This window comes from Tachypleus tridentatus, chromosome 9 (genome assembly GCF_004210375.1).
Source record: "Tachypleus tridentatus isolate NWPU-2018 chromosome 9, ASM421037v1, whole genome shotgun sequence".
In the NCBI taxonomy this organism is placed as follows: domain Eukaryota; kingdom Metazoa; phylum Arthropoda; class Merostomata; order Xiphosura; family Limulidae; genus Tachypleus; species Tachypleus tridentatus.
The window spans coordinates 274,761-289,505 of record NC_134833.1 but is presented as its reverse complement, the minus strand read 5'-3'; the positions used below and the strand labels follow the sequence as shown (position 1 = coordinate 289,505).

General features: G+C 33.0%; 1 protein-coding gene across 1 annotated transcript in view; it reads right to left on the bottom strand.

Moving 5' to 3' along the window:
* The window catches only part of LOC143226943 (battenin-like), a 28,012-nt gene extending 13,972 nt beyond the window's left edge, over positions 1-14,040 (bottom strand). Inside the window, exons 1-8 of the mRNA XM_076458500.1 lie at positions 13,701-14,040; positions 13,136-13,226; positions 10,971-11,002; positions 10,250-10,361; positions 8,745-8,919; positions 4,814-4,882; positions 4,403-4,458; positions 2,257-2,350 (exon numbers count right to left, since the gene is read on the bottom strand). Coding sequence (XP_076314615.1) covers positions 2,257-2,350; positions 4,403-4,458; positions 4,814-4,882; positions 8,745-8,919; positions 10,250-10,361; positions 10,971-11,002; positions 13,136-13,226; positions 13,701-14,040 — 969 coding nt within the window. The remainder of the gene's footprint in view (positions 1-2,256; positions 2,351-4,402; positions 4,459-4,813; positions 4,883-8,744; positions 8,920-10,249; positions 10,362-10,970; positions 11,003-13,135; positions 13,227-13,700) is intronic.
* Between the last annotated feature and the right edge of the window lie 705 nt (positions 14,041-14,745).

Genomic DNA, 14,745 nt, shown 5'->3' with positions numbered 1-14,745 from the left:
TGTAATCAAAATATCATTATTCCTAATATCATATGCATTAAAACACTGAAAGTAATGGAGCAATAAGCACCAAATTTCCACTCTCTCAAACATTTCTGCTTTAGAAGTTAACAATAAATCTAAAATAGCATTACTTCTAGTTGGCTTCTTGACCAATTGATGAAGAAAGCCTTACTGAACAGTTTCCAAAAACCTTTCTCCCTCTAGCATTTCCCAACCAATATTTCTGAAATTAAAATCATCCATAATTATAACTTCATTAACAGCTGAAATATTAATTTCATTGTGAAGCTTTTCACTAATTTCATAAGTATCATTTAGTGGTTTGTAACAATTTCCACTAAAAGCCTTTTTACTTTGTGTCCACTGATAGAAATCCAAATGGACTCAGTCTCCTTGATATTATCTTTCATATCCTCAACAGGATATAACTTATATTTTACATATAAAGTCACTCCCACCCATTCTTTAATACTCTATCCCTATTAAGTAGCCTGTAACCCCATACTTCAAAGAAGCTTTTATCATCAAAACTATCTGCATTTAACCACATTTTAGTTATTCCCATTACATCAAAATTTCTTATTGCTACCAGGGTTCTATACCCATTAATTTTATTTCTTATACTTCTAGCATTACAATAATCACTATTAAGTCTATTCTTTTATACTCATTTCCTATACTAAACTTTTCTCATATTATTTTTGTATTTAGTTTTTCACTGCCCTCACCACTGTCTAGTCCTAATTTACAACATCCCTTACAGCTGAGTAATAGCCTTAGCAAACAAGCCAGTCACTAACCTATTTAAATGCAAACCATCCATTTTTAAAAGCTCCTGTCTTCAACTGAACTCATCCCACAAGTCCAACCAGTCTATCTGCTTACTCTTACATACTAACCTAAGCCAAGCATTTAGCTCTAGTGATCCATTTGGAACTTCATTCCCACAACTAATTTTGGGCAGTATCCATGCTGTAATTATGTTTTTTCTTTAAATGCCTTTATCAACCTTTTATAACTATCGATTAGCTCCTCTGACCTACCTTTCCCTACATCATTAGTCCTACTTGCACCACAGAAACATGATCTATACTAGCTTCCTTTATTATGTCTCTTGCTCTATCAGTTATATCTTTCATGTGTGTCTCTGGGTAGTATAATATAACTCTTCTCTCCCTTTTTACCCCACAGACTATTCAATCCACATGGAATGCATTATAACTGTAACCTCCTTCTCTAACCCTTTTACTTTCCTTCCTTCCAATAGTTCCTCATCTGTAGAAGCCAAGAGCTGAAATCTGTTGCTCTTCAGAATGGACTCATTACAACTAAATGCACTACTTTTAGCCCTAATAGCACTCTTTCTATTTTCTTGAATGTGATTGTTAGCACATGTATTCCTTGTATGTAAATGCTTAAGGTCCTCCTGAAATCCCATTTCCCACAGTCTATACTTTTCTTTATCTGTAGCCTCTGCTGTGATTAGGATAGCTTCAAACTCTACTGAGTTGCTCCTTTAGTTAACAACTGGAATCATCACAATTAATTTCATACTGATTAAAGCAGCAAATAAAACACTTGTCAACAGATGAAGTTTTTACAACATTTATTATACTAATGATTTATTAAAAAACACAGACATTAGAACAATTCTCAATGTTATGTGTTGGAGACTTTCACAGAAAAACAAAGTGACTACATGAAGTATCTAGTAATGTTAGTAATACACTTAAAAATAAAAAAGGAAATAAAGAACAAGCTTATTTCAGCCCCTGGAGTACTGGAAAATATTACAAAGCACCGAGAAACATCTGTTATTTTAAATGTAACGTAAAAAAAACTCCAATTATGAATACACAGATTTGAACAGTGGAGTTCTCAAAAACCATTATATACAAGAAAAGCAGTTTAACTCAAACCAGTTGCCATAGACAACCATGAGAAGTATTGGCATTTTTACAAAAATATAGAAGAATAATGTACACTTTGCAGGTACTGGATTCATCCACTATTGTTTGTGTACCACAGAAATATACACACAAGAAATATGTCCTATTCATTGGGAGCTAGAGATACTCCAATTTGTGAACTAGATATATTCTCTGCCATTGATAGCAAACAACAGACACACTCAAAAAGGAATAATTTTTTTTTTTTTTTTTCAGGGTTCTATGTCACAGACTAGTGTTCACTTAGCCATAATAATTAATATAAGCCTGCAATCTCAACAAAAACATTAAAATAAACACCAACCTGAAATATTGGCAGAACCCATAACTTTCTAAATTGTATAATATTTACAGATGATCTTGAAATAAAAACTCCAACCTGATAGTCTACTTGGTACCTAGACAATATAAGAAAGTTCTTTACAGCTGTTACATTTCAAATGTACCACTCAATAATATTTTATTTTTTCCTAAATATTTGTTTATGCCTTGTTAATGCTTACATTGTCTCAAAGGCGTCAATGATTTTTTTTTTGTTAATAGCAAATTTTATGTTTGTAATAATGATGAAACATTTTGTATTCTCATATATTAGTATAAGCTTTTCAATACCATAACATACTATTTTTATAAGCAGATAATTGCCAGAATAGTTAAGAAGTTATTTGTTTGTTTTGTTTTAGAATTTTGCACAAAGCTACTCGAGGGCTATCTGTGCTAGCCATACCTAGTTTAGCAGTGTAAGACTAGAAGGAAGTCAGCTGATCATCACCAACCACTGCCAACTCTTGAGCTACTCTTTTACCAATGAATAGTGGGATTGAACATCACATTATAATGCCACCATGGCTGAAAGGGTGAGCATGTTCAGTGTGATGGGGATTAGAACCCGTGGCTCTTAGATTACGAGTCGAGTGCTTAACTACTTGGCCATGCTGGGATTATTTGTTTCTAACACAAACTGCACAATGGTTATTTGTGCTGTCTGTCATAGGTATCAAAGCCTGAATTTAGTGTTATAAGCTGTCTAGCTTACAAGTGAACAACTAAAGGTTAACAATCAAGCCAACTAGTAAATATTTCCTAATGAATACAGTAGTGCCTATTATCTTTAATAGATGTGGCATTTTGTCCAAACTTTGCCTATGGGGCAAAATGAGGGTCGAGATAGTTACAGGTGAAAGAGGCAAGTACCTCTTGGAAATACATTTTCAGGTTTAGAAAACATTCATGTTTATAAAACAAGTCCTTTATCCCACACAACTGGTTGAATACCATATCAAACTAAAACATAAACATTAACATTTTCTAAACCTAAAAATGTATTTCCAATAAGTACTTGCCTCTTTTCACCTGTAACTATCTCGACCCTCATTTGCCCTCTAGGAACTGATAAACTTTCTAAGAGCATACCCATCTTTTGCATCATTGCAGTAACATGTGCTCATCACGTGACCACCCCCCAACAATCCTATTACTAGTGAAAGTAGATCGCAGAACACTCACTTCCTGGATTGAAAATTCTCATGTATTGATGTGTATTTTATGTTCTTCATGTGACTGCAGTTTTGATTGTGCATGATCACCAATTAATATCAGCTTGAAGTTTCTACTCATTTGTTCTTGAGATGTTTCTGTTTCCCAAATTCTACTCTGTTCATATGGATCTGTTTTTTTTAATGTGAGTTGATATCATTCCTGCCATAAGTAGACAGCAGTTATAACAACAGGCCCCAGTCTCAGGTTTCATGATGTCTGCTGAGAAAGCACAAACATTTGTTCATGGAGAGATTATGTCTTTACATCTGGCTGGCAATTTGTTACATTTCATGATAGGTATTGTTCTTTCTCTCACATAACTTGTGGTAACTTTTTCATTGTGGCAATTTGTTACATTTCATGATAGGTATTGTTCTTTCTCTCACATAACTTGTGGTAACTTTTCATTGTAGTTTCACTCCCTGTAGATACAGGGAGCTATCTGCAATCATATAGAGGGTGCATTGGGGTTGGTGGAGGGTAATCACATGATCATTACATGTTGTTGTAATGATGCAAAAATATAGGGTGTAAAAGACCGGTGTATTTTTCAAAAGTTTGTTAATCCTTAGAGGGCAAATGAAATTCAAAACAGCTATGGATGAGAGAAGATAGTACTATTTCAAAAATACAAATACTCCAGTTGTTTTGAATAAAAGTTAATCTTATTACACATATACACTGATACCAAAATGAGTTTTCTTTTTAAACAATTACATTGGCTATTTATCATATTGGAATACCTATTTTCTGTAAAGCTACCACTCAAATAATATTCAATTTAAAATTAAAGTTGAAAGTGTGTATTACTTTGTCAAACCTAAATTACCCAACTACTATAATAATTTCCAGTATTAGAGGTTGTGCATCTACCTTGAAAAAAATTAGAAAAGATGGAAACAGCCACTCACCACCTGTACTGTTCCTTGTGAGAAAGCCAGATGTCTTGAAAATATATCAACTCATACTGAAAAACAGATGAGAGCAGTAACTTATAATTATATGTGCATAAATAATTCATTTTAAAATAAAGTTTCAAAATGACATAAAAATGTATAGTATACACATAATTTCCTATTTGAGTATGTTTTTTATACAACTTTGCTTCCCCAAATAAAATTTCTTGCTGTACTAAAGCTTAGTAGTAACAAGTTACAAGTAAAATTACAAGTATATTTCTAAACCCTTTTTTATCTTTAACAAATAAATAAACATATAAACACACACACATTAAGTTAATTACTTAACACTACACAAAACATTATCTGGCTTTTCTGATAGAAATAAATTCATACTTAACAGAGAATAAGTTAGAAACTTACCAGACCTTGATTAATGAAGTACCCAGCAAAGTATACTAGAGACAGTGGAATCATGTATGATAGTAGAGGCTGATAGAGTAACAAGTAGACTTTATCAGCATAAAAATATATTAAAACAAATACAGAATTCAATAACAGAAGACTACCATAGATACTATATAATAATACAAATATTTACTAACACAATATAATAGCACAAATACAGCCTTCAATCATAGCTGTAGCTAGAGTGAAATTTATCCAAGGTCCAAACATCAACAAGCACATAGGGTTAGCTTTAAATATTTTATACCTTTTCCATATGGATCACTGCCCAGTATGGTGTTATACTTAATTCAAATTTTAACCAAAGTCCAGACTTCACTGATCTCATAGATAGTTATGGCTATACTTTAACTAAAAGAACGAAAAAATCAGAACCTACACATATCAAGAGACCATTTGGTCATTTATGACTGCCATTGCTCATCCATCATCAGAAGAAAAAAAATTTAAATACACATCTCTACTTTTATGGAAATCACCAACTACTCTCTTTATAAAATTTTGTAAAATCCTGGTGTCTATTACTATCTGATAGCAACTCATTCCTTATGTCAACCACTATATCAGAAAAATAAAATGTCTAATTGAAGCCTAGCTTGCCTTTTTTGAAATCTTTTAACTTCTGTCCTCCTCTCACTTTATTGTCTTCAGTATACAGCACAAAGAAATTTACTTTATCCTATCAGTCCTCTAGAAAATCTTGTTCATCCAAAATACAAGTAATGTTATCAAAGATAACAGACTACTAAGGCAAAATTAACCTCTACTGAATCCATGTTAGCTTTCATTCACAACATATTTCATTAAATGGCTTTCTAAATTTTCTCAGATACTTTCTTCTGCACAAATAATATGACACATGATATTTAGGGATAGCAAGGGACTTATTGATCCATCTTGCTTGTCCTATTCTCTAAGCAAAACTAAAACTATTAACTAACTAAACACATAAAGCCAGTCCTTATCATTCATACATCTATCAAATTTTCTTTTAAACTCACTTGAATTTACTGCCTCCACAACATCCAAAAGCAACCCATTCCATAGGCCAACCACCCTATTTAAAAAAATAAAATTGTCTTCTCCTTGCCTAAATCTATGTGTGTGTCCCCAAATTTTATAATTCTCATGTTTAATTATGAAAAGTATTGATATATTGACATTATCAATTCTTTTTACAACCTTAAACACTTCAATCACACTCTTTCTAATTCTTCTTTTTTCAAGACATAACAATTTTAAGAACCTTAATCTGACAACCCCATTCATCCCAGGTACCATTCTAGTAACCCTTCTCTGAACCATTTCCAATAATTCAATGTCTTTCATAAAGTAAGGAGACCAAGACTGAACACACTATTCCAAGTGTGGCCTAACCAATGATCTATACAATAAAATTATAACCTCTTTAGACTTGCATTCAATATTTCTGTAAGTACAAACAAAAATCCTATTTGTTATACCACTAGCAACAGCAAACTGCTTGGAAGTCTTAAGAGACTGATCAACTATTACACCAAAATTCTCTTCTTTCAAGACACTGTTAATGTTATTTCCACTCAAATTATACTTATAATTCAAATTATAACCCACATGCAATATTTTGCATTTATCAAAATTAAAACCCATCTGCTGATTATTTGCCCAAGTCACTAAATGATCTAAATCCTTTTGTAAAGCAGCAATATCCTCCTCACAGCCAGCAACACAGACCTTAATGAATGCTTAATAAATTACTTAAATATTAAACTATGTCATTATTGTAAATAAAAAATGGCAACAGTCCTAAGACTGAGCCATGAGGCACGACACTTGCAACATCAATCCAGTTTCACTGAGCTCCATGTATAACAATCTTCAGTTTTCTTCCATCAAACCACTTTTCTATCCATTTCACTGACTTAACTCCTACATCTATTGAGAAGTTTCTTTTAACATCTTTTATGTGGCACTTTCTCAATTGCTTTATGACAATCCAGACCTTTACCTTTGTCTACATATATAGTAACCATTTCAAAGAATGCCAAAAGATTTGTAAGGCAAGATTTTCCTTTAGTGAAACCATGTTGACTATCCAAACACAAATCTACAAACACACTTAGTGATATCTGATCATGAAGTTCCCTTAAGGATAAATATGGGTAATAAAAATTTTCAGTTGAAGAGTTACAGAAGTGTTAAAGTTTGGTATACTTTCAATAATAATGCTTTTAACATAATTTCATTTTATGTAATATTCAGTTTTATACAATAATTATGGCTCAGAAAATCCTATGGAAAAATGATTTTCTTGTCACTTAAAAGTACTTCGATGCTTTTAAAAACAGTGACTTTGAACAAAACCATACACGAAGATAAGATGCAGGGCAATGATATTATTTCATGCGAATCACAATAAAAGTTTATATTAGTGAAATGGGAAAAAAATCTAAACATGAGAATAAAAAGAATACTAAAGCAACATCAGAAACAGAAATACAAATAACAATTCTCCCTAGAAGAAAACTGACCACTCTGTGAACTGGAACATCAAGCAAAGTAATATATAAAACTGAAAATTATATATAATATTGGTGAAAACTGTATTATTAAAAATGCACTATAGTTTAACACCTCTGAAAGTCACTTTGAACTGAACAGTTTCCTAACCATATATATCCTCAGGCAAATTTTATACACTGTATAGGAAAACAACATTTCAGAAGAATGTGTAAGGCTGAAAAGCTCATACAAAGGTGTTAATTGGTTTGGTTTGAATTTTGTGCAAAGCTACACGAGAACTATCTGTGCAAGCTGTCCCTAATTTAGCAGTGTAAGACTAAAGGGAAGGCAGATAGTCATCACCACCCACTACCAACTCTTGGGCTATTCTTTTACCAACAAATAGTGGGATTAACCATCACATTATAATGCCCCCACAGCTGAAGGGGTGAGCATGTTTGGTGTAACAGGGATTCAAGACTGCGACCCTCAGATTACATGTCTAGTGCCTTAACCATATGGCCATTTCCTTGTCTTTTATACTAATATTTTTTTCCAAGCATGTTGGTTACTCTTAGATTCATTACACTACATTTAAATGGTTTAAATAGAATAAACTTTAAATGAAAACATTTAAGAACTTCTTAAGGTTTAAACATTTTAAAGCTTGGAATGTATTAAAACCATTAAATGTTGGCAACCAATACATTCATAGATAAAAGGATTGAGTATGTTATATTAAAATGATTTTAAACATCCAATCAGCATGTGACAAATATAGCAAATATATTTAATATATAAAAGTCATGGTGCAATGATATGTAACAGAACTACATTTTAATATTATTTAGTGTGTTCTTTTTAAATAATATTTTCCAATGCAAAATATTCATATACTCAGATCATTAAGATGCATTCACATCAAGTATTTAGGATTTCACACATAGGAATATCCTTTGTACTTTATGATACCAGAAAACAAGGGAATATGGATTAACTTTTGGAACCAGAACCATTCGTAAGAGACCTATAAAAAACAACAAACCAAACCCCAGTGAAAGCACAGTTTAGTCTTCTAAAAGGTGAAAATCTATGAACAGAAAGGTTGGCAGCAGTAGCTGTTCATATGCCCCAAGCAACAGTATATAACATAATCAAATCAAGGTGTCCTTTGGATATGACAACCTTCAAATGGAGCTTTTTAAAATGGAACCACTGCTGCAATGCTGTTAAAAGGCACAGTTGTTAGTTAAAACATGAACAGACATAGTATTATGGTCTGTAACAATGGGGTTATGCTTCTGAATTTTTAACATAATATACTCAACCTCTATACATACTTCATTCTAGATGATTCAACAACTTTTTATTTTTAAATAAATAATTGTTTCAAATATAAACCAACCTTTATTAGTCTTACTTTCTGACCTAACCTTAGATTGTTTGCAGGTACTACAGATACAGTAGAATTATTTCTAGACGATTCTGGAACAAGTGGTTGATGCAATTCCACATTTTCTTGCTTGGTAAAATATTTTTGCAGTGAAGTAGTAGATGGATGAACAATCAATACCCAGAAACTGAATAATACATGCATAATATATATACATATTAAACCGTAAATGTTTAAGCCATAAAGAAAACACGTTAAAATTTAAAAAAATATGCTGCATATTTTAAGAAAGATCTTAGGGTACAAGTTACAACTTATGTGAAACTAGCAAATTGGAGGTTAAGACTGATAGATGGTGTATCCCTTCCACAATGTGGATCCTACTACTTCAGTCACCTCCAAAATCTATGATACATTTTATAATTCCAAGTTGTAGCTTGTATCCTAGGATCTTTTTTTAAAATATACAGTGTATTTTTTTTTTTATTTTAATGTGTTTTGTTTATGGCTTAAAAATTTATGGTTCTAATATTATTATTCAGAGGTTGGGATTTGCTGTTTTTAATAAAGTCCTTCCTCATGATTTTGTTTACTTATTTAACATTTAGGTATTTGAGTGTAATTATTTCATTTCACTAAAATATATATACATATATATTAAATTTAAGAGTAAATAAATTAAAAAACAAAAGTAAAAATTAATAATGAATATTAGAAACTGAACACCATAAAAATTTAGAACAGATGAATAAAAAAATGTATCATAGGTATAATAAATACCAATAAACTAAAATTCTAAAGACAGCAAATCTCATTATTAAATATCCATACTTAAAAACAACCCGAAATAATAAAAATAACTATCAATAGTAAGTTCTCAGATACTCAAAATTATGAAAATTCAGCAATGTTATCAAATACTTACAGTAACAACATTAAATAATCAAAACTTAAAACAGGAAAAAAAAAAGTTGAGAAAAAAAAAACAACAGATAAATAAAGGGTGATCAAATCAACACAAAAATTAAAGGTTAAAATCATTTTACTATCAAGTGTTAAGAGATACACAATATGATTGTGAATACCAAGTACAAAATAGCTAAGTTGTAACTTAATAAAAATTAACTTTTTTCAGATTCTTTGTGAAAATTTAAGATAAAGTGACACAACCCAAAATCTCAAAAATCAACAGAAAAACAACCAGAGTTAGCAATTAAAACATGAAACCAAAACAAATCTTAAAATTCTACAAATTTATTAAGAATGGCCACTTGAAAATTCTTTAGTTTAAAATATGGAGATATCATCTTTAGTTAAGACTGTCAAAGAAACTTAGCATCTGAGGATATTCTGAATATTGTATTTCTTTTCCTTCATATACTAATGGCAAATATTTAAAAATGTCAGAAAAACTATTCTAGTGCCAAAATAAAAACAAAGTTACATCAATAACATACTTTCGAAATTACTGATTGTGGGTTATGACAGTTTATTAATACTTTTATTTAATATTTTACCTTAACATCGTCATAACTGGAATAACAAGCATAACTTGAAGAGTTCTTCTCGAACTTAGGCCTGCACTAGTGAGTGCTGCGTAAGACAATGCTCCAAGAACACCAGCTCCTCCTGGTTCAGATAGAAAAATATTATTTAAAAACTTCTAATTCATTATATACTTACTGAATGATTTATGTAAAACAAGGTCTGTACTTTCAACCTTTGGATCAATACACTTTTACGAAACATTTTTGGAATATTCAAAAATATTTCTTCATTTCAACTGCTAATAAGTAGAGGAATGATAAATAAATTTTATTTACTATGCACTTTAATCCACAACAAAATCAACTATGAATGGTTTTCAGCAAAAATTATTTTTGTAGATTAAATTTTGGACATATAATTATTAATAAGTTAACTGTATGAAATACTGTTAAACAATACCATTACAACACTAAATTAAACCTGAACAACTATAGGTAGAGTTTATCCTTAACCTGTAAAACATAAATGAACCAAAAAGGTCATGCTTTTTAAGTGTTAAAGTTTAAACAGAGTTATGGCAGATTTCTTTCACAGAAATACCTCCCCATCAAGTTTTATAACTATTTTTAAATTCTAAAACAGCATTTATTCTGACATAGGGAAGCCCTAAGGCACAAACATTACCCTATGTACAATTAAAAAAAACATCTATCTAAGTGTGAAACCAAATCAACTGAAATCCAAACATACCTGTTCCTGAAGACCATGTGGATACAACATTTCTAAAAAAAAAAAACAACAAAAATGACAACTGTGGTGACACATACACCTTTTATTTACATATCTTGAACTCTAAAAACTTTAGCCTTTACTAAAGTATAAACCTACTTATAATAACTTACATAGACTATAATAAATTATAAAAATACTTTCAATTAAAACATTTTAAGTTTGAAGGAAAAACAAAAATAAACAATTCATGTGAGATAAGTTTTGAAGATGACTAAAATAGATAGTGAAAGAAAGTTTATTACAATTGTACAACTTTTCTACAAGCTCAAGTCATCAACAGATACAATTAGTTTACAAACACAGGTTTATATATACTCTCATACACACACAACTGGAGATTGCTTAACAGCTTAAGTAAAGGTATCTTGGTGTTGGTTAAGAGAAGATCAAACCTAAAATTCCCATAACCTTCAAATTTACCCAAAAACCTGGCCCTAAACTGGTCTTTACTAAATAACAATATTAATAATTTTATGTTGGAAAAACCAGAAGACAATTAGGAACCAGATTTGCTAAACATAATTAAAAAATCCCTTCCATCTTTACATCTCAAAAGTTAGTATTTTCTTCACTGAAAATACACTACATGGCCAGAAGTATGTGGACACCCCTTCTGATTAGTGGGTTCAGCTATTTCAGCCACACCTATTGCTAATAGGTGCATAAAATCAACCATACAGCAATTCAATCTTCACAGACAAACATTGGCAATAGAATTGGTCATACTGAAGAGCTCTGGGACTTTCAACGTGGCACTGTCATAGGATGCCAGCTTTCCAACAAGTCAGTTCGCCAAATTTCTGCCCTGCTAGAACTGCTGTGGTCAACTCTAAGTGCTGTTATTGTGAAGTGGAAATGTTTACAAGCAACAAGAGCTCAGTCATGAAGCAGTAGGTGAAATAAGCTCACAGAAGAGGACCACTGAGTGCTGAAGCATGTAAAAATTGTCTGTCCACAGTTGCAACACTCACTACTGAGTTCCAAACTGCTTCTGGAAGCAATGTCAGCACAAGAACATGGGTTTCCATGGCCGAGCAGCCACACACAAGCTTAAGATCACCATGTGCAATGCCAAGCATCAGCTGAGGTGGTGTAAAGCACACTGCCATTGGACTCTGGAACAGTAGAAATGCATTCTAGAGGTGATGAGTCACATTTCACTAACTGGCAGTCTGGCAGATGCCAAAAGGATGCTACCTATCTGAATAAATAGTTCCAAGTGTAAAGTTTTGTACAGGAGGAATAATAGTCTGAAGCTGTTTTCTTGCTTTGGCTAGGCTCTTTAGTTTCAGTGAAGGGAAATCTTAATGATACAACATACAATGACATTCTAAAGAATTGTGTGCTTCTAACTTTATGGCAACAGTTTGGGGAAGGCTCTTTTTTGTTTCAGCATGACAATGCCCTCATGCACAAAGCAAGGTTCAGAAAGACATGGTTTGCCAAAACTGATGTAGAAGAACTCGACTGGCCTGCACATAGCCTTGACCTCAACCCCATCAAACACCTCTGGGATAACTTGGAATGCCAACTCATGAGCCACACCTTCTTGCCCGACATCAGTGCCCAATCTCACTGATGCTCTTGTGACTGAATAGGAACAAACCTCTACTATGTATGTTGCAAAATCTAGTGAAAAGCCTTTTAGAAGAGTGGAGATTGTTATAACAGCAAAGGGTACCAACTCCATATTAATGCCCATGGTTTTGGAATGAGATGTTCAACAAGCACATATGAGTGTGATGGTCGGGGTGTCCACATAATTTTGACCATGTAGTGTATATTCCTATAGATATTTACTTCCATGCCAAGTTACAGTGATTCTTTATTAGAATTACTATCTAGTATGCAAAATTCTTGCTCACCACTAGCCTTGAACTCCTACCTAATTCCACCTGGTTCAACTACATTTTAGCAAGCAAATTAGCATACAAACATCCTCAATCAATTGTAGAGCAATGCACCTTCCCTATTGCAGCTGACTCTCTCTATGTAGTTGAACCCAATCTTCACTTCAATATTAGACACAAAAAACAACTTAATTGGGGAGGACAGGTAAGAAGTGTGAGAGGAAATATATATTCTGTGTAATGAATATACTAATTTCTGATACAATTACTTACCTCCTCTCAGAGTTACAGCTTAGAAACCCACATTGAGCAGGTGAATGGACAGCTGTAAAAATACCTAAATTAGTACCCTTCCAAAACATCTCTATGGAAAAGAAACACACCCATGGGAGATTGCACAGCATTTGAACCACAAATACTTTTACCCAAATGAAGCCAACTAGTGTTGCATTACACTCAAAGGGCAAAACTAATCCATCACAAATTCAAAAGGAAAAAATATGTGTGTGTAGAGTGGCTAGAGGTGTGTCATACCATAATCAGAACAAACTTCAGTCAAGACCAGTAGCACTGGGAGGAACTCAACCAGCCACTAATAAAGGAGGGTCCTTATTCATTCACATTAGGTGTAGGAACAAGAAGGGAAGCACTCATGGAAGGGTGATATGCATAACACACAAAACTAAAACACAGACTGGACACAGATGATGATCCAGATCAGAGCAGGAGTAATATGGAATATGGAAGGAAGAGAAAAACTGGAGAGGAAAACACATGGTAAAACAGAAAAACAAAAGGGATATGACAGAGCCACCCTACTGCATTGAAAAGTACAGACCCTTGTCAAACAACCATGTATGACAGACTACTGATAGAGGAAAGGGAGAATCCATGCCAGATGGACTAAAGATGGAAATGTCTCCACTTACAATGATACACAGCCAGGAAGTGAGGGGAGAAGTAATGGAGGTTGCTTCTAGAGAAGGGACAGAAGTCATGAACTGGCCAAATGCATCCATGGCCAAAGCATGTGAAACTGGGTGCCAAAAGAGAGGAACTGTATTCCTCTTGGTATTCAAATACATCCCACTGGGTAGTATCCAACAAAAACATAGCCATAGAAATACCTGAGTATCAAGAGCCCACTCTAAGGGTTGAATCTTGTCAAGATAGGACATGATAATCTGTAATAAGACTGAGGGCACTTTGTACATGACAAGCTAGTAAACAAATTCTATGAGTGTGAACCAAGTGGAAATTTAAAATACAAGAATACAAGAACTGGGACAGAATGACCCCTTAACTGGCAATGCAAAAGACAACCATAAAGTTGAAATAATGTATCATAACTGTCATGCCCTACAGAGATGAGAGAAAGTGAATAATTTCCCAACAAACAGCAAGGACTACCAAAAGATTGATTTGAAGACATAACTTCTCCTGAGACTAACTGCTCAAGATCTCCTGTGCAATGCATGCACTGCATCCTGACAAGAAGCATCTATGAAGACATGGCCATCCAGATGAGTAGAAAAAATAGGTACCCTGAATGTCAGGTTATCCCTGTTTTACCATCAAAGGAAGTCTGACTGAAGGGAAACAGGAATAAATATCTGTAAATCCACAGGATCTATTATGAGATGCTGACTTGTAGCACCCACTGCAAAGAATGCAAGTGGCCATGACACAGAGAAATAAGAGCATCCAGTGATGCCCAAGTACCCAAAACAGACAGAACCTCTTACACAAGGATAGAAAGTAATGATAGTGTTTTTCAAACTAAAAAACTCAATAGATCATAGATGAAGAGAAGACTGAGTTCAACTGAGATATGAGTTGAAAACACCCACCCCCCCCAGCTAAGATGTTGGCAGGCTGGGATG